The sequence below is a fragment of the Perna viridis genome, chromosome 1 (assembly GCF_037379345.1).
Source record: "Perna viridis isolate PV_CMFRI_1.1 ecotype Kerala chromosome 1, ASM3737934v1, whole genome shotgun sequence".
NCBI classification, from domain to species: Eukaryota; Metazoa; Mollusca; class Bivalvia; order Mytilida; family Mytilidae; genus Perna; species Perna viridis.
The window spans coordinates 69062374-69089737 of record NC_142445.1 but is presented as its reverse complement, the minus strand read 5'-3'; the positions used below and the strand labels follow the sequence as shown (position 1 = coordinate 69089737).

Genomic DNA, 27364 nt, shown 5'->3' with positions numbered 1-27364 from the left:
CAAAAATCTTCTCCACTGACACTACTTAACCAATTGAAACAAAACTTGGTATGAATGTTTCTTGGGGTATCCTGCATAGAACTGATGTGGGGATTTTTGATCCGTCGAAAAACAAAAAACATGGCCTCCGTTACTAAAAAAAGAACATAGGGGTCAGACAGTAGTTTTTCACATATATCTCAAAAACTGTTAGGTTTAGCTGAATTCTGACGTCAGTTAAAAAGTTCAGCAAGATGAGATCTATCTGTGGTCAAATTTTTATTTCAACCTGCTAAGCCATGTTGGAGTTATTGCCCTTTCTCAACATATTTTTGCTATTTTTAATGTTATTTCTTTCAAAAACTTCTCCTCTGACACTACTTGACAAATTGGAACTTAGTAAGAATGTTCCTAGGGGTATCCTGCATAGAACTGATGTGGGGATTTTTTATCTGTTGAAAGACATAGCCTCTGTTACTAAAAATAGAACATAGTGGAAAGACAGTAGTTTTTCACATTTATCTCCAAAACTGTTACATTTAGCCAAATTCTTTCAATAGCTGAAATGATCCTTATTATTAGAACTACAAGTCTTCAGGGACAAAAATTTTCAGATGACTCCTTGTAAGAGTTATTGCCCCAAATATCTTGAAAACTATAATATATAGAAAGGAACTATCAATTGCTGAAATGATCCTTATGTTAAATCCTACCAAAGTTTTCTTGAGTCAAAATTGTTTGACAACTTTATTAAATTTATTGTCCTTGAAAGGCAAATTTCAACCAGGTGAACGATTCAGTTTCCTGGGAGCCTCTGGTTTTGTTACAGCTGTGTACTGAAAATATCAATACATTGGACTTGACATCAAATTTTTTGACAACAGACACCAAAAGAAAGAGCTTCTAAATTGCAATTAAAAATGCTTTGAACTTGGTGGTAATAGAACATGAAAAGACTGTTCCTTGCTAAAAAAAAATATAGAAATCAGTAATAGAATGAAATACATATAGTTTGTTTTTTGTAAATAATTTGAAATTTATAATTAGTAGATATCAATTACTTCCTGTAAAGATTCTGAATATGTAATATGTAATTTGTAAATGTCCATTTTACAAAACTTTTATTTCTACAGGAGGTTTATGTCTGTTTTTGTCTGAATCTGTATCTACTCATTGTAAAACCTTCTTGAAGGGGAGATAAATGGCTGGAAAATTTTGTATAAGAATTTTAGTTTTTTTAATATTACAAGAAAAACAATTTGGTGACCCCAAATTTTCTTTTTGAAATATAAAAGAATGTCAGTTCAGTGTTCTTTATATGAATTCAAAAGAAATTCTATCAACCAACTGTTTTGATAATTTGAGAAATTCCCCATTGAATCCATACAAAAATTGCCTTTATTAAAACTCAATTACCTCAAAATCAAGTTAGGTGACCTATGTTTTTCACAAAAAATCTAAAGTTTGTTCATTCAATGTAATCTAAAAAAACTAAGAAAATTTATCTACTAGAAATATTAGGTATGTTGAAAGAGCAAAGGTAGGTCATTGTACTCTGAATCATTGTATTACAAGTATACCCAATGCACGACAACAATTCATGGAATATCAAGTAGGCAAAAAGATTATTTTATTTTTTTATAAATTAACTTGTATTAAGTCTCTGGCACTTGTCAGATCCTTTCTCCTTGCTGTTTTCAGTTTTTGCAATCCTGGAACCAAATTGTATAGCTCTCTTTGGGAATGTTGCCGTCTTAATAAGTCCCAACTGACAAGCACACAATCTCAGTAGTAACTTTTCTCCTATGCCTCTAGGAAGAGACAGATCAGCCTGGAATATATATATATATATACATTGTACTTATGACTATTGTAATAATAATAATAGAATAATTGATATGAAATTCTGAAATTCCAAAATGATTAGGAGTTAAAACTTTAAGCATTCTTGGCATGAGTAACAATATATTGGTTCTTCACGATAACCGATTGATAATCACCTCTATTATAGAGATTTTCTCAATAATTTTCAACATGAATTTTAAATTTTGTGATTAGCAGGGTGATATTCATGTTGTGATATTTTGGCCGGAGAGTGGAATTATAGAATAATTTCACATCTGAATTATAAAAATTTATTACACGTGGAACATTCAATAAATCATTTAATAATAACCAATGTTTTTAAATATAAAACAAATGAACAATTTGGTCAAATGATAATCCAATACTTGTCAGTGGAAATCATGTCTATCACATTTTAGAGTTAAAGGGGTATATTTTGGTCAATGAAATTTCTGTAATTACTCGGTTATAACTGTTAACCTTTGACTTTCTTAATAAAAAAAAATACTAGTCCATGGAATTCCTAAATTTTGAAAATAATCATTCTTACAGAAGTCCTTGAACTATTTTAGGCATTATCTGTATGTTCCAATATGCATGGAATCAAAATATCCTTAAGCCTAAAGCATATAAATATATTGATGAATTTTAATCCACATATACTTATGTAATTGAACCAATTGGTTGAGTGTACTGGTGGTGTAAATAGCGGTGGGACGACATTTACGTTTAGTGAGGGGCACTAACCAGAGTCAAACTGATCATCCCACCTGACTAATCCTATATATTGATTTTTGTTATTGTGAGTTTATAAAAGCAATTAATATGCTCCATTAACTTCAATATTGACAAAACTTCTTACTTTATATTGAATTGGAAGTTTCTGTAGAAAGTTGACAACATTTTCATCAAGGAATGGAAACCTTGCTTCTTTACCATGATCCGTAATAATTCTGAAATAATCACAGAAATCAAGAATAAAAACTATTCATACCAGGAAATTTCATGTAGATCTATCAAACATACCTTGTTTTGTTCTCTCCAGACTTAATTCCACTATACTTTGTAGTACATGTTTTTGCATTGTGTATTTTGGTTAGATTACACTACGAGAACTGTGCTATTGATCCTATGGTGGTTTGGTTAGATTACACTATGAGAACTGTGCTATTAATCCTGTGATTGGTTTGGTTAGATTACACTATGAGAACTGTGCTATTGATCCTATGGTGGTTTGGTTAGATTACACTATGAGAACTGTGCTATTGATCCTGTGGTGGTTTGGTTAGATTACACTATGAGAACTGTGCTATTAATCCTGTGATTGGTTTGGTTAGATTACACTATGAGAACTGTGCTATTGATCCTGTGGTGGTTTGGTTAGATTACACTATGAGAACTGTGCTATTGATCCTATGGTGGTTTGGTTAGATTACACTATGAGAACTGTGCTATTAATCCTGTGATTGGTTTGGTTAGATTACACTATGAGAACTGTGCTATTGATCCTGTGGTGGTTTGGTTAGATTACACTATGAGAACTGTGCTATTAATCCTGTGATTGGTTTGGTTAGATTACACTATGAGAACTGTGCTATTGATCCTGTGGTGGTTTGGTTAGATTACACTATGAGAACTGTGCTATTAATCCTGTGATTGGTTTGGTTAGATTACACTATGAGAACTGTGCTATTGATCCTATGGTGGTTTGGTTAGATTACACTATGAGAACTGTGCTATTGATCCTATGGTGGTTTGGTTAGATTACACTATGAGAACTGTGCTATTGATCCTATGGTGGTTTGGTTAGATTACACTATGAGAACTGTGCTATTAATCCTGTGATTGGTTTGGTTAGATTACACTATGAGAACTGTGCTATTGATCCTGTGGTGGTTTGGTTAGATTACACTATGAGAACTGTGCTATTGATCCTGTGGTGGTTTGGTTAGATTACACTATGAGAACTGTGCTATTGATCCTATGGTGGTTTGGTTAGATTACACTATGAGAACTGTGCTATTAATCCTGTGATTGGTTTGGTTAGATTACACTATGAGAACTGTGCTATTAATCCTGTGATTGGTTTGGTTAGATTACACTATGAGAACTGTGCTATTAATCCTGTGATTGGTTTGGTTAGATTACACTATGAGAACTGTGCTATTGATCCTATGGTGGTTTGGTTAGATTACACTATGAGAACTGTGCTATTGATCCTGTGGTGGTTTGTTTGATTAGTCTGATTGAAACTTAAAATCTAGGTAACCGAAAAATAAAGTACTTGGACTGGATTTGTTGTCAGTTCTATGAGACTAGTGGTAAATCAGATATATAAGTATACATTTCTTAAATGGTCAGGAGGGACAACCACAACATACTTAAATATAACTGCCTGATGTGACAGTGAAGGCAATAGTTGATATTGAGGTGTAATTAGCTTACTATTCGCAGTGATTTTTCTAGTGCTCGTCATTTTTGTCATTGACAAAAGACTTTTCAGGATGACCAAAATAATCTAGTCTAGTTTCGTCATCTGAAATCTTTGAATGTACAAAAAACATTAAGAGCTGTAAGCCCAACATTGGTTCAAGTTGCGAAAATGACAATTTTATAACCCCAAGCTAATTACAACTCTCAACAGGCGATCTCATGATCACTTAAGTGTTTCTTTAATGCACACGATTAAAGGTCTATCAAGTTCAAATGCTGATAAAAATTTCTGCAGGGAAAATTCCTTTACTTCTCTTTAACTTTGTATCAAAATGACATAAAAAGTTATTTATCATTTACTATCCTGGTATCATTAAATTTTGTAGTTGTATGTTGGCAATATTACATTAAGGATCTTGAAAATATCATTTATGCTATCAATGAACTCCTCAGAGAGCAAGTACATTTAAGTTTTATTTAATGTCTTTTCACAGTGCTGTAAATAACAGACAATACTGAAATATCTTATTTATGTCAGATGCAAATGCCTGTACTACTTCTAAAAATATACCTTTAAAATGGTCCTCATTTTCTAAAGCAAAAGTGACTAAAGCTTTCAAAATCCTGGGAAAAAAACCTGCTATTTGTCTAATGAACAGTTGACATTCCCCTTATTTTACTTAACTATTATTTATTGTCTTCACAATCCTTCTATTTAAGAACTATGATTAAAATAGTTATAATTGATGACTTTCAGTTTTGAGTGCTTCTTGTACACAATTAATTTTTGGATTTAGATCTTCCTATATTGAAATTTGCAATATATATTATTGGTATTTTTGTATTTTATCTGATCACACTGTATCAGTCATTAACATTGTTCAATCACAGAATGAGTACAGCACTATTCCTAAGTCATCAGTAAACAACTGGTTTAACCAGGTAAACAGAACAAACAAGGCCATTTGGAGTAATCACTTAAAAATTGTTACACTTAGTATAGGAAATACAACTGCAGTATAAAAATACACTTTAATTTAATTTTAATAATAATTCTATATGTTCTACATATTATCAATGGAAGAAAAATGGTTGAATGTGTTTTTCATCCAGTCACCTCTCCATTACCCTTATCATTACTTCTTGTCATTGGATCATTGATGTTTTTATTTAACAATACCTATCATCTCTGCCCAGGTTCCTTGCTGAGATTCTGTTGACTTCCATCTCTATTTCATCTAATAATCCTTCTATTCCATTCTCCCTTAAAAACGGGAATTGTTTATGAAAAGTAGTCATTGACAGATATTGCTTCAGCAATACACAACAAGCAAACAAAATTTTTTTCCAGTAATTTGATGACTCGACGACAATATACTATAGAAAGTATTGAAACAATCAGAACTGTTGCAAAGGCATATGTTCAATACTGGCATTAAATTAAAAATTGTCACCAACTATCTAACTGAATTGTCAAACAGAATAAATACACAAAACTGTAACAGGTTTCTTTTCATAGAATAAATTGGATATGCAGTACTATCATAGCCTTTTTTCATTCATGAACCCTCCCTCGCATCCTAGTAAATATCAGTATAGGAATTAAATGCTGTATTTCTACATACATGTACTTCCCTCTGTGTCTGGAATACCCTGCTAGCTGTTCATCTGCACCCATACCACACAGTATAACCTACAGTTAATAAACAAAATTCAAAAGGTCAGTCATAATATATCAAACAAGTAATAAAAAAGATCACAGACATCTTACTCACAGTTCCAGTTGATTGATTGATTGATTGTTTGTTGGGGTTTAACGCCCGAGCAGCAATATTTCAGCTATATTCAGGCGATGGACATGAAAGGAATGATAAAATGAACATGAAATGATGATGATGAAGTGAAAAAACGGATGGGACACAATGATAATAGGGTCGATAAATTTTGATTGCCACAAAATAAATGGGAGGGATGGGTAAGGCCGGGCAATTTAGCCTCCTGTGGCGGAGCGCACAGGTTCCTACTCCTATCTAATACCACAGCAGGGTTCTGTAACGTGTGAGGAACATGGCATCTTTCCAAACACAGTGCACCACTATGGTTTGCGGTGAGGTTTTCCATATTATAGCCTGACAATCCCAGCATGTAACATGCCAGGGGTACCCCATTCCACCACCTGGGGCACACATCCCAGTTTCTCTGTGGGCAGAGCGCCTAGCCCCCAGCTAGGTTTCTGAGCACTATATAGTCGCCTTTTACGACAAGCTTAGCGCTGCTGCAGGCCTATTCTTTTAACACCCGGACCTGCACAGGGCCAGTTCCAGTTGAAGATAACACCCTGGTATCTAACAGTTCCAGGAAACTAGGTCTGTGAATGAGACCACTGGGAGAGACCCCTCTCCCAAATGGAAGTGTGAATTAGAGTAATGTATATCTCCAAAATGGTTACAGAAAATTATTCCATTTTATGCTTAAAATTTTAACATATCAATAAGCTACAAAACTCTTAAATTCAATTGAGCGTTTTTCTGTATGAAGTATGTCTGTTATGTTTTAAATTCTTGCCTTAGAAGTGCTTTTGTATGGTTGTCCTTTCTGTTGAGTATTTCCAAGGACACCATGACCTCTGGCAGCAAACCATACAGCACATCCTATACTATCATCCAGTACAGTCTCTAATGGATAAACAAGGTGCTGTATGTGGTTACTTCTGAAATACACAAACACTGTACGTGTACAGTCTCTAATGGATAAACAAGGTGCTGTATGTGTTTACTTCTGAAATACACAAAAATAGATGCTGTATGTGGTTACTTCTGAAATACACAAATACAAGATGCTGTATGTGTTTACTTCTGAAATACACAAAAACAAAGTGCTGTACGTGGTTATTTCTGAAATACACAAAAACAGGGTGCTGTATGTGGTTACTTCTGAAATACACAAAAACAAAGTGCTGTATGTTTTTACTTCTGTAATACACAAAAACAGGGTGCTGTATGCAGTTACTTCCGAAATACACAAAAACAAGTTGCTGCACATGGTTACTTCTGAAATACACAAATACTTCTGGAATAAACCAAACCAGGGTGCTGTATGTGGTTACTTCTGAAAAACACAAAAACAAGGTGCTGAATGTGGTTATTTCTGAAATACACAAAAATAGGGTGCTGTATGTGTTTACTTCTGAAATACACAAAAATAGGGTGCTGTATGTGGTTACTTCTGAAATACACAAAAACAGGCGCTGTATGTGGTTACTTCTGAAATACACAAAAACAGGGTGCTGTATGCGGTTACTTCAGAAATACACAAAGTCAAGTTGCTGTATGTGGTTACTTCTGAAAAGCACAAAAACAGTGTGCTATATATAGTTACTTCTGAAACACACAAAACAGGGTCCTGTGTGTGGTTACTTCTGAAATGCACAAAAACTGGTTCTTATTATCAACATACAAATTAGGTAGGAATTAATAACCACAAGAAATTTAAATAAGTCATTTTTGGATCAAATCTTTAAGTATGCTACGCAGTCATGAAATAGGCTTGGTCAGACGACAGGATGACTGTATGTCTACCCCTATTTCTTCTTGAAGATGTTGTGATAGAAAAATTACAGTTTAGATGGGAATCCTTGCTATGTCATAAACATATTCTGTTTATTATTCAATCTACATGTTACTCTGATCATTACCTTACTTCTTGGAGTTCTTTAACAGTAATATTTACCTGAAACCAAAATATTAAAATATTAAACAAAGAGGTAGATTCATAACACCAGTATCAGGCCTACTACATTTTGTATATCTATTAGTGTAAGGTCCTAATATGATATCTTAAAATCAAAATTATAACCGAATCTGGAAATTTATAATCTACCTAATATTGTAACTGAACTAGAACAACTTGATACCCTCCCGATCCCGCATTTGATAACATGCACCTTTTAACCTCCACAATGGGAACATGTAATTAAGATACTGAGAAAGTCTCATTCAATTCCATTCAGTGGTATAGGAGGAGATACAGATAAGAGACGGGTGCCCCAGGTCCCCATTTTAAGAGATAGGTCCCTCCTGACCCCATATTAACAAATGACTAAGTGCATGTTTTGCTTATGTGAAACCTTCTAACTGACTCAGATCAAATTCTAAAATAGGAAGTGCACAATGGAAACGCGTAATTAAGATTCTGTGAAAGTTTCATTCAATTCCATTCAGTGGTATAGGAGAAGTAACAGATAAAAGATGGGTCCCACTTGTGATACAGAAGGACAGGCACCCCTTTCACTATATACCTCTCACTTTGCAATAATAAGATCAGAATGGCATAAAAAAACAAGAGGCTCCCAGGAGCCTGAATCACTCACTTGGGTAAATTTTGCTTTTCAAGGGCAATAACTCTAGTAAGAAATTGTCCAACAATTATAACTCCATGAAGACTTTGGTAGGACTTATCACGAGGATCATTTCATCAATCTAAAGTTTCATTCAATCTATTAAGATTTTCAAGATATTGACTGAAAACGGCAAAAAACGTAATTTTTTGCCTTTCAAGGGCAATAACTCTTATATGGAGTTGTATGACAGTTTTGATCCCTGGAGACTTTTAGTTTAAACATATTTTATTGCTAAAATTCACAGGCAATTGCATTGGATATAAGTTATACCAACTTACAAAGGTCCTTTCCACATAATCAATTATAAATATTTTGTGAACATATGTCAGCAATAAAACATAATATACAATGTAAACAACTAATTGTGACAAAACTGAATCAAGAACAGTATATATGTTATCATATGTGATGAACTTGTCATTTCAATATATGTGGCAATAGTTATCTGAACTAAAAGAAAAGAATATAAAAGAGAGAAAATATGGAAAATATTAACAGGATGAAGTTAAAATTGCTTGCTGTGATCATCCTATGTCAAAACACTTTGATTGTGTGATGAATAATTGAACTGATTTAAATATATCTTTGTTTAAATCATCAGATAAGGTTTCATTTCCAAAAAGCAAAGTTTCGATTGTTAATTCTGGTAAAAAGGCAGTATTATTTTTCAATCGTTCTCGTGTCTCTAAATATAATGGGCATTCCAAAAGGTAATGTATGGCATCTTCAACCACCCAGCCACAGACACAACCCGGATCATTCAAAAAATGAACATGGAATAGATCTGCATTCAGATTTTTGTAGGTTTTATAATAAGAATCATTTCAGCAATTAAAGTTTCATTCTATCTATCATAGTTTTCAAGAAATACCGGTAGGCTGAAAACTGAAAAAAAAGACATTTTTCACCTCTCAAAAGCACTAACCCTTACATGGAGTCATCTGACAACTTTGATCCCTGAAGACTTTTGTAGGCCATATAATAAGGATACTTCAGCAACTGAAGATATTGGCCAAACCTAACAGTTTTGGAGATATATGCAAAAAACTACTGTACGACCCCTATGTTCTATTTTTAGTAATGACGGTCATGTTTTTCGACGAATCAAAAATCCCCACATCAGTTCTATGCAGGATTTCGATGTCCACAATGACGACGATGGATGCCAAGTGATGGCATAAGCTCACTTGGCCTTTGAACAAGTGAGCTAAAAATACCAACTTTCATTGAATTCTGTATAGTAGTTTCTGAGGAGAAGATTTTTGAAAGTAATACATTTTTTTGTAACATCAAAAACAGCAAAAAACACCCAAAAAGGCAAATAACTCCAACACGGGTCAACAGATTTTCACCAAAATTTGACCACAGATTGATCTCATCATGCTGCAAACTTTTACCCATGTCAGAATTTGGCTAAACTTACCGGTTTTGGAGATATATGCAAAAATCTGCTGTCTGATCCCTATGTTCTATTTTTAGTAATGGTGGCCATGTTTTTAACCTCAATAATCCAAACAGTCATTTTGTGCAGGATACTCAAAGAACAGTCATTGTAAGTTTCATGCAAATCTATTCAGTAGTTTCAGAGGAGAAGAAGTTTAAAGATATTGTTAACGACGATGACGTTGATGACAACGACAAACACCAAGTGATGGCAATAGCTCACAGGCTGCCTCAGTAGTAAATTTTGAAAAAAAAAATTCTAAATTCAAAGGGACATAACTTCCACAACAAGAGGCTCCCAGGAGCCTGAATGGCTCAACTTGTTGAATTTTGCCTTTCAAAGGCAATAAAATAAACAAGTTGTCCAACAATTTTGACTCAAGAAGTCTTTGGTAGGACTTATCACAAGATTTTTTCAACAATTGAAAGTTTCTTTTAATTTATCATAGTTTTCAAGATATTGACTGAAAACTATAAAAAAAAATCATTTTCCCCTTTCAAGGGCAATAACTCTTACAAGGAGTCTGAAAACTTTTGTAGTCCTAATAATATGGATTATTTTTTAGAACTGTTGAAGAATTTGGATAAACCTAACAGTTTAGGAGATATATGTGAAAAACTACTGTCTGACCCCTAAATTCTAATTTTATAAATGGCTGCCATGTTTTTTGACGAATCAAAAATCCCCATATCAGTTCTATGCAGGATACCCCTAGGAACATACATACCAAGTTTGGTTCTAATTAGTCAAGTAGTTTCAGAGGAGAAGAGTTTCGTATAATTGTTAACGACAACGACTGACGACAACGACGACCGCCAAGTGAAGGCAATAACTCTCGCAGCATTTGGCAAGATGAGCTAAAAAAGAAACTCCTTTTAAAAATGAATCTGAATTTATTGATAACATTTCAAGCTCATGTGCACAAAAGATCGCTTTTATATAGTTTTCAAAGAATTAATGGTGAAGGGTATTTCGATCCAAAAATCTAGAGCCCGACTTTGGATAAGTACTGTGGTTCATGGTTTTCATGGGTTGTCTGGATCATGAAATTAAGAATCTAATGAACAATAATCTCTATAGTCACATTAAATGATGACGGAATGTCACAGTAGCAAGTTTTATATTGTCGAAGTATACACATCTGATAGTAATATTCTTTAAAGCTTTAAAAAAGTGATGTCCAGAGCACATAATTTTTGTAAACATTTTTTCATTTCACAACAAGAAATTTGTAAGTTCATGTTCATTAGTGATACCCAAGCACTCCATCTAAGGTATATTAATTATAACAACAAGGTCAAAATGCAAAATGGAAGTTGTAGTTGCATAACTTGAAACAAATCCCATGATATTATGGCATACCTGTATAAAGCTTGTGCCAAAATATCAAGCACACCTTAATGAGTAGTTGCTGAGAGGAGTGCAATTAAAATGTTGTCTTTAATGTCATGAAAATTTAAAAATATCCACAAGGTTGTTAAACAGGAAGTAGGTTTGTGAAAGGTTTTAATTTGATAAGCGATGAATAAGACCCAGAGATAGGGGTTGTAAACCAAATATCAAGTGGCATTGACATGTATTTGCTGCGAAAATATGTTTTTGACAGATGGATGGAAGGATAAAGGTATTTCACCCTCTCTCTACTAACATAGCATGTACTTTTCATTAAACAAAAAAGGATCATCTTCATTAAATCATGGAAGTAAAAAAGGGAGTCTTAATCCCTGGAATTATGTACTATATGTACAGAACTTTCATGAAGAATTGAAATTAATTCTTTCAACAAACAGGAGCATCAGTAACAAGGCAGAAAACATCTGTTTCGATTCTTTAACTTAGATAAACAGTTTGATTTTGCGTCAATAATACTGTGAATGTGGAAAATTAAGTCACATTGTTAAAAAAAATTATCAATCTATGAACATTTTCAGTAACCAATTAAAAGTCTTTTCTCCTTTAACCAGGAATATTAATATCAGCAAAGATACTAATGAAAGCACATTTATTATCTCCCAGGTAGCTTGGATAATACATTATGCTTTATTTGTTATCATATTTTCAAGTTCAGTGCATGCATTCTATACTTTAATAGAACTGATTTTCAACAATTTTGCTGAATTGTTAATTTTTGCACAGTTTTCTTCTTCAGACAAAGGGCTAAAACATTCAAACATGTAACTAGAAAATAAAGGGATTTTCATATGAAGTTAAAATACTTTTAATTGTTGGGGCTTACCTGTTGAACAGTTTACAAAACCAATTTACACTTAATATAAGAAAAAATGTTGTCTTAACATAACATGCAACAGGTTTTTTAGAATAAAAAACCTCAATATGTGTGCAACCTACAAAGGGTGTATTAAGGACATGAATAATGAAGAGGTTGGTCTTTTACCTCTATAAAGTTCCATGGTCTGTTTGAGTTCAGTTCACTGAGTGCTGTATACCCTGTGATTCTATCAGGAACATTCCATTCACCTGTCTCTACATTACTAAACAGAACAACAGTTAAAGTTTGTTTATTTGCCTTTCCCTGTTACACAAAATGTATAAAAAGTCATGAAAAATCTCTAGAGATCAAATAAAAAATTAAGCTTCAACAAGTAACATATCCATGAAATACTGTGCTACCTACACAGTTTCATGAGATTCAGTTAAGAAGTTTCAGAGGGAATTGCATTGACAGGCTGCTTCAATAGTAAATTTTGAAAAAAAAAATTCTAAATTCAATGGGACATAACTTCCACAACAAGAGGCTCTGAGGAGCCTGAATCGCTCACCTGTTTTTATTTTGCCTTTCAAGGGCAATAAATTAAACTAGAAGTTGTCCAACAATTTTGACTCAAGAAAACTTTGATAGAACGTATCATAAGGATCATTTCAGCAAATGAAAGTCTAAATCTATCACAGTTTCCAAGACATTGGCTGAAAACTGTCAAGGGCAATAACTCTTATAAGAAGGTGTCTGACGAATTTTATGCCTGAAGCCTGAAAAACTTCTGCCCTATGTTCTATTTTTAGTAACAGCTGCCATATTTTTCGACGAATCAAAAAAAACCCACATCAGTTCTATGAAGGATACCCCAAGGAACAGTCATACCGAGTTTTGTTTCAATTGGTAAAATAGTGTCAGAAGAGAAGATTTTTGAAAGAAATAACATTAAAAATAGCAAAAAAACTTTGAAAAAGGGCAATGACTCCAACATGGCTTAATAGATTAAAATGAAAATTTAACCACAGATAGATCTCATCATGCTGAACACTTAACCCTATCTAAGAATTTGGCTAAACCTTATGGTTTCGGAGATATACCCCGGTATGTGAAAAACTACTGTCTGACACCATGTTCTATTTTTAGTAACAGCTGCCATATTTTTCCACGGGTCAAAAAACCCATACAATTTCTATGTATGATACCCCAAGGAACATTCGTACCAAGTTTGGATCCAATTGGTCAAGTAGTGTTAGAGGAGAAGATTTTTTAAAGAAACAACATTGAAAATAGCAAAAAACGTTGAAAAAGGGCAATAACTCCAACATGGCATAATAGATTAAAATGAAAATTTGACCACAAATAGATCTGATCATGCTGAACACTTTTACCCCATCAGAATTTAGCTAAACCTAACAATTTTGGAGATATGTGAAAAACTACTGTCTGACCCCTATGTTCTATTTTTATTAACGGCGGCCATGTTTTTTGACGGATCAAAATTCCCATATCAGTTCTATGCAGAATACCCCAAGGAACATTCATAACAAGTTTGGTTCCAATAGGTCAAGTAGTTTCAGAGGAGAAAAGTTTTGAAAAATTTTTAAAGACGACAACAGACAACGACTGATGTCAAGTGATGGCAATAGCTCAAATGGCCTTCAGCCAGGTGAGCTAAAAATTAGAGGATCAAATTTCCCAGTAATATGACTAACTACATGTGTTAAATTCAATTCAGTAGTTTCTGAGGAACTGTTCTTTCAACCTGCTTCAATGATATATTTCATGAAATTTCAAATTTCAAATGAGCATTATTCCGACAAAATTCAGTTGAAGAATAATATATGGTAACACCATGTCCTCAATACCTACAAAGTTTCATGAATTGTGCTTACAAAATTCTGATAGACAGATGAACAGACAAAAACAATACTAGCATGTCTCTCCACCAAAGTGGGCAGGGACATAATCACATATCTCATATGTCTAATTTAGTTGAAGTGGAATATTTTGCAGGTTTCTTTAATAAATTTATGATTTTCTGTCTTATTTTGGAAGTTCTGGTACATGTACTGAATTACTTTATTTTGTCAAGCAGCTCTAGAGCCCTATATTGTCTGACTATTATGGTTAGTACTAGCAGTTGTGATTGCAACATTTTTTTCTAAACCAGGACACATTTTTAAAATGCACAAATTTTTCCTTAGTAAATCTCTCAAGTTATATACAAACCTGCTACCTTTTTTCCTGGCCTGTAATTTAACCTTTTGTTCAAAGGCAACATTAAGTAAGTCTACAGGTTCATCCATGGGCAGACATCTACAGAACAGCAAGAAATCTTCATATCGACATATTTTTCTACCATGCTATAAATACTTAAATGAAATGTTACTATAACATGGAGTGATCTCACTGAATGATACCTTTCATTAGAACAGTGAGTGATAACAGTACTAGAGCAATATCTCTAACTAAAACTATGAGCAAGCTAACTGAATGATACCTCCTACTTGTATTATGTTACTCATTCCTTTCAAAATGGGTTTTGATTTTTGTCTTTCATTGATAGATAACTTCATTTATACAGCTTGCTTTATGGTATAGTTTTGCCCATCATTGAAGACCATGATGTGACCTGTAGAAATTTAATTGTTCGTTGGATGAGAGCTGTTTTTTTTTAAATTTCCATTTAATTTCTATTCAAAGAGAGATAACTCTAACAAGTTCCTCAGTGAGAACTTGCTTGTTATCAGTGAAATTAATGGTGGACATTAAAGTATAATGCAAACTTATGGCGTTTAGTGTATTAACAACTGTCTCACTGGCAATCATACCACACCTCCTATTTTTATCTTCATTCAACTCTTTCATGCCAGTTTATCTGATTTGAAGCACAAACTACATACAGTTTTCTTACCTATCTACCAATGCAGTTATTACAGCTGAATCAATTCCACCAGAAAACAGAACTGCTACTTTTGCTCTACCACAGATCACAGGCCCACTGGTTGTACTGAGGGTTGGAACACTGATCAAACTACAGTCAGTGATATCAACCTGGCTCTTCAGTTTGTCGGACTCAAAAATATCTGTTCTATTTATTTTTACTTCCTGCTGTGTTGAAGCTTTGTGATTTGCAATATCATTTTCACAAGAACATATATTAGGTTTTGTAGTTCTGTTATGTTTTTCTAAATGTTGAAGCTGATCAATATTTGACTCTGAGTTACAGTCTTTTCTTGCTTTACTTTCAGAACCATACTTATTTAGTTTCTGAAATGATCTCTCTTTACATAAATCACACATCCTATTTTTCATTGGTAAATCAACTTGATTGTACACTCTAGTTGTAACAGCTTTCAACAACACATTTGTAAGCTGGTCTGATAGTTTACTCATAATACTATCATTTTGTAGAATACTTCCAAGGTACTTCTGTGGATTGTCAAATGATTCTTCTAAATAAAGTATGTCATTTTCAAGAAATTGAGTTTTATCTTCCACAACATTACCACTTGATGCCCCTTTGTTGTCATCAATATACGTCTGTTGATCTTGTTTTTCCATTTTCTCATATCCTGTATTCTCATCTTTGGTCTCATTTTTGGTCGCAGTTGGTAGAAAAATAATTTCCCTGTTTAGTTTTGGTATTGACATGGGAACAACATGCTTCCCATCTATATCAATTTGGAAATAAGAAGACTTGAGTACACCAATATGTGCTGGGTCTGATGTTTTCACTCTTATTGTAGTACCTGGCCAAACTGCCTCATCTCTTGGATACATTGTGATGGAAACCCTTTCATTTTTGACACACACTGAGAACAGTCCAACAGATGGCACCTCTGTAAATTCCTAAAGCAGGTGACAACATTTTTAATGACAGAAAATATTGAATATTTTATAGAATGTTTACTTTATAACTATTAAATATAAAAGTCCTAAATCTCATGATCCGCTTTCTCTAAGCATGTTATTTACCCAAAGGTTGTACCCTGTAAAGGCCATTGAAGCCAAATAATGTTCATTACAGTTGTAAAGGGAGGGTCAAGTGTCTCCCTGTGTCTGAATTGGAAACTGGATTATGTTTAATGCTAACTGATCATGTCATCTTTTAATGTAAACTTCACGTTCTTATACAAGCAAAAAACACGTAGAACACGTGCATGATCTTTAAGAGGTACATTTCGATCTCATATGAAGCTAGAACTACGAAGCAATGACGGTAAACAGGGCACCGATCTTCAGCATAATGTGGAGCAATAATATATAATTTTGCAAATCTTATGCGAATATAAGTACTGATATTATGAGTGCAAGAAATCGCTGACAATATTTTCGACTTAAAAAAGATTTGTCAATTTAAATGAAAAGTAAACCTACATCAATTTTAATAAAACACAAATTTTACCCCTTCTTGGCCCTTTTTTGCAGATCAATAGGGGCCATTGACCCCATTTTTAACATCAAACTTCTCAAGCAGCAAGTAACAATACATCAAAATTTCATGACATTTGGTTCACTCCAACTAACTTTATCTCATGGAAAAGAAAATAATAACGCCAAGGATGGATGACAATAACAACAAAGTCTTTTTTAAGACAACTACATCATAACACAATACGACCACATTTTTTGCGCCCGGGATAAAATTGTGGATTTTTAAAGATTTTTTGCCACAGTTTGACCTGAAACAGGAAGTGGTTAATGTAAAGAGTTGACATAGTGAGAGTGGTGAGAGACATCAACCTTCTGTAGGCTCCAGATGAAATAAAGCATTATGGATTGATTCTGCTGTGGTGATGGGTCAAAGATGTGCCTTACTCCCACCCCCTACATAAAAAAAAACACAAAAAAAAACCAACTTTTGTGTTTTGTGTAAACCATTACTCATGATCTCTTGTTCAGCTCTCAAGTCACTATTTTTCATCCAACTTTTTTTTAAGTTACTCTCTTTTAAAGTACATTCACTCTGCTTGCAGATGAAAACAAATCGTGATTTCCTAAGTTAAAAACAAAATTGCCAGAACCTCAAAATGGGAAAACAGTCCAAGACCATATATTTTGGATCACAGCATGGTAAGGGTTAAGATGATTTTTGATCAAAGTATATAATGATTTTTATCAGATGTAATAAGAAGTCAGAATGCTATAAATTCCTTTTGTATCAGTTTGTATCGTTGACACAAACATTCTCCCCAAAATATCTTTTTAGTCATACATATATGTGCTTATTCCTTTTTCAGTTACTACATTAATGTCATAATGCAGATATGCAAGATACATTATTGTTGAACATTCTTTCATGTCTAAACCTTACATAATTATCCAACTTGACTGAGGAGAGGAGAAACACATCTTCTTTTGTTGTAGGCAGGTGCCATAATAGACTTCTCCTACCAAACATGTCTCTCCCAAAATATAATGTCTGTGTAATGTTCTAAAACAGATATAAACTTTGAAATAAATCCCAAACAATGAATGTTATAAAGCACATATGTACATTTTATCATTGGATTGAACATTGTTTTTTCCAGATTGTATCTATGTTTGAAATCAAACCATTCACTCATAAAACAAATGAAATCCTCATGATTTTTATGTCAGCTTCATGAGTGAATGGTCTGATTTTACAAATCCATAATTATGGGGAAAAAAGAGTTTTTAATGCATATAATTCCAATAAAAAAATGAAATGTATTTATTGCTTTTTTCCTTGGAGACTCCCATTCAGTAAAATTGACACCTGAAATTGACATTACAAACGGTGGCATTCAACCGACCATGTGACATGACTGTCAATTTCCTTTTTTAAGTATATAGGGGTACTAATAACCATATTCTTTCAAAATTGTTTTTTATTAATATACAATGTCAAAAATAAATGGCATAAAGCAAATAATACTGTTTCATGCCTTAAATTGGCTCTATCATTTTTGAAGCCATGGTAGCCATGTTTGTTCACTTAAGAATTGGCAATAATAAAAATTTTGTCTATTGAAAAATAACTTTGCGCAATAAACAATATGCACATGGAAAATTTATTTCATTTTTCAATAGACAAAATTTTTATCTTTAAACATAAGAAAAGTAGCTCTGAATTTAACTGAATAGGGGCATGTCAATATTTTTTTTTATCCATTGAGATATCACAAAATTATTTTAACCAATCAGATTACAGTATCTATCTCAAATTAATTTATAATAATACAGTGAAAATTCTCCAAACCAGCCGCCACTGGGACAAGACAAAATGGCCGATTTATAGGGGTAGCCAGTTTTGTGAAAAATAGCAATGCATGCCAAGAGCCATGCCATGCCATGTTGGTTGAGACATGCCAATTCAAAACTTTTGGCCTTTTATTACATTTCAAAGCTTGTATCATTTGTACATGATTTGATTTTACAAACGGACTGCCGACATATTAATGTTCACGGTTTTGAAAGAATGTGTATTAAAGATCACAGGGCTATTGGTGGTATACTATTACTTATTTGTATTGTTTTTTCTTCGGCACATGTCACATTAATTGACAGTTAAAAGATCGTAAAGATTGTGTACACCTCAATTAACAGCCAACCAGTGACAAAATTGATTAAATTTTTTGTTTAAACTAATGTCTCCTTCAATTATCAAATGTCCACTGATGAAATGCAAACCGGTCAGTGAATGAATAAATAATTACGTAATCATTTACAGTTTTGTTCACACATTTATTACAGGTGAACAATTACCAGGCGGCTGGAATTGAGAGGTTGTTTTTATTTGAAATGTGTCACTAAAACTGTGAAAAACTGGACGATGTACGGTTTTAGGGAATGGCTGGAGGTTTGAAGGAACGACCGGTTTTCTGAGGGTCCGGTTTTGAGAAGTTTTACTGTATGTCATGGAATTTACACAGTTGTAAAAACTGTCATTGCTGAGGCCATAAAAGATGAACAACAATGCACAAAAACGAAATATGCTCATTTGAATGGAATTATAACAGGAATTGCAAAGTCCTTTTGTCCACAGTATAACAAGAAGAAGAATTCTGTTTTAAATCTTATCCTGCAAAACACTTCATTCTTAATCAACAAAAATATACAAATATTTTCCTTGTCCAAAAATATATGTGTGGCTAACCACTTTGACAAATCAAATAATTTCCCGGCTAAGCCCTTAAATGGAAACTAAAGTAACTATACTATCAGCTACCTGTATTCCATTACATGACAATAACTACCTGCCAGTATATAAAAGACCAAGGGCCTTCAACTGTTGCCATGGTTTTCATTATATGTTCAGGTGACAATTCCTTGGAAAGACACTGTAAAAAGATTTCAGTGTCGTTTTCTCCATCTGCTACCTAAAAATTGAAAGAGTGCTTTTTTATTATCATTTCCAACTGCCTGCAACAATGATAACAACATAAATTTGCAGTAGTTGATATTTGAGAGCAACTAAAACATTTACAATGTATGCCTCATCAATATGAGACCACAGTTGCCACACATCAAATTTGAAATCAATCCATTCATTGGGAATGGAGGTAATTGCAACAAAATTCTGATGGACATATTGACTGATGAAGAAGGTGATTCAACTACATGTACATGTACACCATCCTACTTGTTGAGTGGAGTATAATAATAATTTTTTTATGTAAGTAAAAAGGAACCATTTATGCACAAAATGATCAAATACTTTCACATCCTAGTGTTTCATTTTGTCTTTCTTATCTTCTAAAAAAATCGATGTGGTCCTTATATATACCTCAATACCACCAAATATTTCAGCATTCCATAAGAGAAGATCACCATTCTGATGCTGTAAGGGTTGTTTTGTCAACTGACCTCTAAGGTGAAGGACATGACCTATTAAGGTCAAATGATATGCACCAAAAACCTTGACCTCTCTAGTATCTGTTGCATCTGGCCCACGATGGCTGATCATGCCATACTTCATACAATCCTGTTAAGGAAAACAAAAACAGTAATATCCTTAGTTCCTATTAACTATAGTTCTCTTTTGCTTTGTGAAACTCTTAAAGTACCAGAATGTCTTAAAATCTACAATGATATCAGTACAAAGATGATTGCTTATATTCCACATTACTGGTAGTTAAACCCAATGGTTTTTCAAGCACTCATCACTTTCATCATGGAAAAAAAGTCTTTTTAAATATTTCTAGTCTTATTTTGTCATATGAAATCCATGAATGTACAAATATTAGCCAACAGACTATGAGATAGGTGGTGGAAGTGATAGCTTTAAGACCCAAAGTTAATTACTATTCTCAACCTCTTAAATGATTAATATCAGCATTTTTTTCAACTGTTTCGTACAGGAGCCAGAGCTGTATTTTTTTAACCCAATCTAAAACCAAGTATTTATGATTAATTTACTTGATTAAACAGACTTTTATAGTTGCTCACAAGATTGCAAAAAGGGTTTTAAGTAAATAACAAACCAAAATTATCAATAGAATCATGAACGGTTTCACAATGTCTAATTTGTGATACTGGATTACAATGAATCTGGATTGGAAAAATTCAGATTTAAGTGATATGGAGTGACTATTTCAACAATGATAGGTGGCAAAAGATCTTGTACTACAATTTGCTGGTAAATCTGTTTTTGATTGAAATATCAAAGTGACACAGACTATAGGAAATTACCCTATCTTCATATTAATAAGAAAATCTCCTGGACCTACATGCATGACATACATGTATTCCAAGGATGGCTAATCCACTTAATATTACCTTTGTAACTTTATCATCATCACCTTCGTTAAGTGTCAACATGCAACAAATTCCACACATATTTAACACACCTAAAATAAACAATATAATGTAAAGGACAAATGAAATTTTGAGTAGCCCTGTGATTTTTTGTTGCATATACCATTAAGTGGATACAAATATACTTAAATATTATTTCCTATGTCAAACAAAATTGTATTAGAATGTGATTAGCACTAGTATTCCCTTTGACTGCAATTACTTAAAACATCAATGGATTTTCAAATTTAAATGCAAACAAGAAATCTGTGAGCAATGGCTCACTAGTAATACCCCAGCTTTTAACCATGATACATGTATATGGAAAATAAGTCCTCAGTAAACTGGAAGTTGTTAATTGTCATTTTTTTCCGAAAATGGATCCCACCATATGGCATACATGTATCCACAGGAAGATTGTATTAAAGCCCCTGTGATGATTACTTGCTGAGAATACTGTGATGGAAAAAAAATTGCACTGCTGAGTTTTATTTATCAAATTTTTATTGCAATATAAATGTATAGTTGGCCATCATTGCTAAATTAATTTTAGTAAAATATTCTTAAAATGGCTTCTTCCAAATTATCCTTGTTGCAGTGTTCTAGGAATTTGAAAGTCCACTGGAAAGCTCAAAAATAAAAATATCAATGCACAATTTCCATGCTTACAAATCCTTAAGGACATTCAAGTTTTCTAAGTGGGGCACATCAAAAACCAGGGACATACATGTATATGTCCCGGCAAAATCTAACCCGACACTTAATTTGCACATTTAATAAAAATGCAGAGCTAAATCTTGTCCAAATTTTAGATGACAGCTTCTTCTTCTATAGTTGGATATTTATATGTTAAAATTACATTTGTACCTAGAATTTTTTATAGTAGGCAGGATTGAAATCTCATGCTTTCTTGTTGTATCTCGCATAGCAACTTAATTGAACTTGACATGATATTGTTAGTTTATTAACCCAATAAATGGTGATAAATCACCCATGGTTTTTATTAAAATTCCTTAGTATCAGAAAAAAGTTGACTTCCAGTTAATATTCTAGATCATGAGGAGAGTTTGAAATTAAAATTGATAGCATCGCAGCCATCACTTACTGGTACAATGTGTTGCCATTTTGACAAATGACACTTCATCATTTGACACACACAAAAATACAAAACAAATCTGTTTTACAACATAACTGTAGAAAACCTGCATTTTTTTTTGCCATTAACCAAATTTATACAATGCTTAGAATATGGTTTATATGACTGTATTATTTTATATGTCTGTATGGTATGGGGCACTAGGTGAAATAATTTGGGCTTTACATTGTAGGTAGTAGAAGTAAATATGGATGTTTTAATGATTTCTAAACAGACCACCCCTTTTTCAGTCTAAGCATGCCCCATTTTAATACATACTGGTAAACAAATCTCAATAAACACAAATTAAGCCCATGGGTTTCAATGAAATTCCTTATATATACCAATAAATACCAGACTATCTGAAAACACAAAACAGCTTTAAGTCAATAATCGAGACCATAACGGAGGAGTTTGAATTCTAAATTGGTATTTCAGCCTCCCATATCATGATTATAGGTGCTTAATAAGGTCAGAACAGTAATCCAATTAACCGTAAATTGTAAGTCTGCCTATAGTTGCTATTTCATAAAGAATAGGTATATATTAAAACTCTTTACACAATTTCATCCATAACTATAACTTAATATACATGTACATGTACTCATACTTTTTCAAAAGCTGGAGCAATGAAAACTCATCCATTCAATGAACCCACGTACATTTTCTACATGGAAATAATTTTTTAATGAGTTGAAACTTTAAATATTTTAATATGTTTGAAAATCATGGTTAAGTTTTTTTCACCTTTTTAAATAAAGAACAGAAATTTTATCTGAAAACAAAATCTATTATTACAATTGTTACAAGTAAATCTTTGTTTTCAAAAAGAAATAAAATTCTAGTACTGATTGGAGTTACCCCCCTTGCAACTCAATGTGTATCAGAATACAAGAATCCAAGTTAGGGCTCTTGATGAACAAGTATAAATAGTGTCAGAGAAGATTTTTGAAAGAAATAACATTGAAATAGCAAACACAATGTCAAAAAGAGCAATAACTCCAACATGGCTCAAAGGATTAAAACGAAAAATTGACCAGATAGATCTCATCATGCTGACCGCTTTTATCCTGTGTAAGAATTTTACCAAACCTAAGTGTTTTGGATATATTTTTAAAAATTCTGTCTGACCCATATGTTCTATTTTTAGTAACAGCAGCCATGTTTTTCAACGGATCAAAAATTCCCACATCAGTTCCATGCAGGAAACCCCAAAGAACATTCATACAAAGTTTGGTTCCATTAGTCAAGTAGTGTCAGATGAGATAAGTTTTGAAAAATTGTTAACGTGGACAGACGACAACGACCACTGACAACAATGACCATAGACGCCAAGTGATAGCAATAGCTTACATGGCCTTCACCAGGTAAGCTAAAAAAAAAAAAAAAAAAAAAAAACTATAATTACTGTTTCATAGATTTATGAAACTAAGTACATGAAAGTACTGTATCTCAACTATGATTTGGCATTTAAATATAAAATCCTTTAACTGTTACACTATAGGAGAGTCCACCAATCTCATTAGTAATGTCATATTCACTTATTTGCGTATCATTATATGCTAAATTGGTTGGCAAATAAATATTTCAATAAACAATTCACAATTTCATGATTAGAATCCCAATTTTCAAAACTTTACAACTTCATCATTTTATATCCAATTTTGGTTCAGTAAAATGTATCATTTAGATAAGACAATTCATATTTTGTATGTGAATTTATAACTCTGTTACTTGAAAAATAAATTGGTAATGACAATGTAAACCGTTATTTTCATATAAAATTATTATTTAGGGGAGCACAGTGAGCTCAAGTGTATAAGTGAAAATAGCATTCTTGAAATGGTCCCAAGTGATAGCTATCAGCCAAAGCAGAATATGTTCAGTAGTCAGCAAAAACAGCCATAAAACAGAAGTTCCGCAACAAGAAAATCAGAAATTTATACAAATCTGGATCAATATACAAAAATAGATAAAAACAAATTTTCAACACTGAAGATATATAGTCGTTTTCAATGCACCCTTTTAATTTTTTCCTGCTTCATGAAATATTCATGGAAAAGTTCGGGAAAGGTTGCATGCACTGATAAAATGTACTTACGTGTCTCCTTTCCCTGTTCCACTTGCTGCTCATGACCTTACCCCGCCCTGGAAAAAATATAACCTCGACTGTATTGTTCAAATCAAAGCACAGCTATTCTAAGATAGGGAAGGCAATCATATTTCTGTAAAGTCAAATGATGTCGGTTGGGTTAACATCACAGGTTATGTGAAAAATATTCCCACCATCCACAAAGGACTTTTATTCCAGACCTGCTTCATCTTAAAGCTTCTCTGAGTATTCAAAAATATTGAATCTCTTGGTGCTCACTTCTATAGGCAAAATATATGCCTACACCATATTAATTTTATTCTCAAATAGTCTAACTACTGAATATTTACTTAAAAACTCCAAAGATAAAAAGTTTTATTTGCAGTTTTGGTAGTCCGAATTTCCAAATGACAACAAAACACGGTTTCTCGTGGAAAAGGATCGAAACTTCAATAAAAAAATGTAATTTTGTAGCAATTTTGGTATTAGCATACAGGAAAATAATTCCGCAATCAAACTAGGTAGGTGTGACATGCACAATTTCAACTTGAAAGTCGTTACAAGCCGTTGAAGGGCAGTACTCCACAGTACCGCTGAATCTCCAACTTTTTGTATGGCACATCGTTCTGACCCCAACCTGACATATCAATATCCAAATAAAAGAGAGGAGGGCTGCAGGGTCAGAGAGAATTTGGACTTCAGTTTTGGGACCCAAAAGAATTTTTCAATTATTGTAAAAAACAAAAAAATTATGATGAATTTTTATTGATGCCCAATGCCACTCAATGGATATTTTGCCAACCAAAACCAAATCACAGGTAAGTGAACTATTCCATTGTATTTAGTGTGAAAATGTAGACACCCCGTTCAGTATTGTAAATTCATTTTGAATGACGGATCAATTAACTTGCCTGCCAACAATCCTTGTATACAAGGATTGTTAACAATCCATGTATAAAAAATATGTATAAGGATTGTTGAATTTTTCAAAATAATGCTATAAATATACCAACTAAGAGAGTACTTCTTAATATTATTTTAGGATTGTAACATATGATTTTTTTATGACTTTTGTTACTTTTTACGGGGAAAATTGAAGTTTTTGTGTTATAAAGTAATGGTGATTGATTTTTCTAATGTCTTAATTATTCCTAATCATCATTATCAATACTTGATTCTTGTCAGCTTGGCATGTTCAGTTGTTGGCTTTGTGTGATTATTTTTAAAATACTTTATTTTTGTATCATTCTCAATTAATGAGTTGTTATCATATTTAATCACAGCAAAGCTTTTGATGTTTGTTTAAGTTAATTGTTTCAAGGATGCTGTCTCAAAATATCAGTCATAATTGAACACACCAAGCTGTCATCTAAGTGATATAAAATGGGAAGCAAACAGTGTGGGGTCAGTTAATCATTTGACTATATATGTACCTACGAAGAAACATGTCTTTCTTTTCCATTGCTCCAGTCATCTTTAGTGATGAACCTACTGCTGTACCTGACTACCTAGTTGAACAAAGACTGCTTCCAGATTCCTGTGAGTGTATCCATTGCAATAAGCCAAAATCACTCAGAAAAAGACAAAAGAAAGATACTTCAGATTGTTATCAGTGGCAGTGTACCTTTGGGTTATGCCCTAAGCATTTTACTACAAAGACCATCAGAGCTGGATCCTTCTTTGAAAAGTCCAAATTATCATTATCTAAATGGCTGTACCTCATATACCTATAAAGCCAAGAAACACCCAACAAGAAGGCTGCAGAAACGACTGGGGTTACTGAAAAGTGCATTGTTCAGGTTTTCCAATTCATCAGAGATATCTGCATTACCAAACTTCTACAGACACCAGCAAGGTTGGTAGGTCCTGGAAAGGTGGTTCAAATAGATGCAAGTCTATTCAACCAAAAACCAAAATGTCAACGTGGTCGACAAGCTGGGGCACACAAAGAACTATGGGTATTTGGTTTAGCTGATACATCATACACACCAGCAGTCACATTTATGTAACTGGTTGACAAGAGAGATGCAGCAACTTTACTGCCAATTATTTGTAAGGTAGTTTCACCAGGAACAACAATTCACTCTGATGAATGGGCAGCATATAAAAAGGTACTTCAAGAACTTCACTTGGACCATGATACAGTCAACCATTCTGTGAACTTTGTAAACCCAGTGACAGGGGCTCACACTCAGAACAGTCATATTGGGCAAAGGTGAAACACAAATTTAAGGTGATGAAAGGTGTAACAGCAGATGCCCTACCTTCAACAACATATCTCAACATATAGCAGAACAATATCCAGTCTAACTTACTAGCATAGGAGTACTGAGTAGTCAATACAACAACCCAAGGGCTACCAAAATAGTCCAAAAAGATTCTTAAATTGTTATTATCAGTATATTTTTAAGGCCAATATGCCATGTATGTTAAGATTAAGAATTACAAAGAGATGAAGTAAGTTTTTATCAAAACATACACCAAGCTTAGACTAATTTCATAATTTGGACAAAAAAATGTTCCATATTATAAAAAAAAAATTTCTCTCAAAAGAGTTAAATATTTAGTAAGTCATATTCATAAACAAAATTGCAACAATCCTTATAAATCATGTTTTACATAATAATACATATAACAATCCTTTTACAATCCATATATACAATCCTTGTACTATTTTTTTATACAAGGATTGTTGGCAGACAAGTTAATCTTTGAATGACTAAGTTGAGGTAGAATTGTTTTTGTAGTACAAAACTTTACTGCACCATTTGAGGTGCACCTGAAGAAAGTGAAATTACGTCAGACACTGACTGACTGAGACAGTAAACAGCCAAAAAAGTGTTAAAGGATTTTAAACAATTTCTTTTTAAATCAATTTTGAAGAATTTGGCGGACTTTTGAACTTTTCATCGATGGTGTAACAATCAAGGTTATCCGTTTAGACAAATGCTAGAGTATATATACCTAAATTATAAACTTAGTCTGGTAAATTGGTTTTCTGAAAAATTCTAGTCGTAAAGTGTTGATTACATTTTTTGCTATATGGACACATCGCCCCA

At 33.1% G+C, this 27364-nt stretch overlaps 1 protein-coding gene across 2 annotated transcripts; it reads right to left on the bottom strand.

Annotated features, from left to right (window-relative positions):
• Nucleotides 1-1592: 1592 nt before the first annotated feature.
• Nucleotides 1593-27364, bottom strand: LOC148630146 (asparagine synthetase domain-containing protein 1-like). 2 transcript variants are annotated; one of them, XM_088561683.1, is made up of 15 exons: nucleotides 27270-27363; nucleotides 24315-24361; nucleotides 21061-21131; nucleotides 20069-20266; nucleotides 19539-19661; nucleotides 17633-17752; nucleotides 15230-16167; nucleotides 14545-14631; nucleotides 12496-12592; nucleotides 7952-7986; nucleotides 6823-6967; nucleotides 5883-5950; nucleotides 5438-5521; nucleotides 2687-2777; nucleotides 1593-1810 (listed from the first exon to the last, which is right to left on the bottom strand). In XM_088561683.1, exons 3-15 carry the CDS (start codon nucleotides 21118-21120, stop codon nucleotides 1625-1627), a joined length of 2232 nt encoding a protein of 743 aa, XP_088417809.1. In that variant the 5' UTR covers nucleotides 21121-21131; nucleotides 24315-24361; nucleotides 27270-27363; the 3' UTR covers nucleotides 1593-1624. The 2 variants fall into 2 exon arrangements, with proteins under 2 accessions (XP_088417809.1, XP_088417815.1); XM_088561689.1 differs by lacking the exons at nucleotides 1593-1810; nucleotides 2687-2777; nucleotides 5438-5521; nucleotides 5883-5950; nucleotides 6823-6967 and adding an exon at nucleotides 7001-7482 and having other exon boundaries at nucleotides 27270-27364.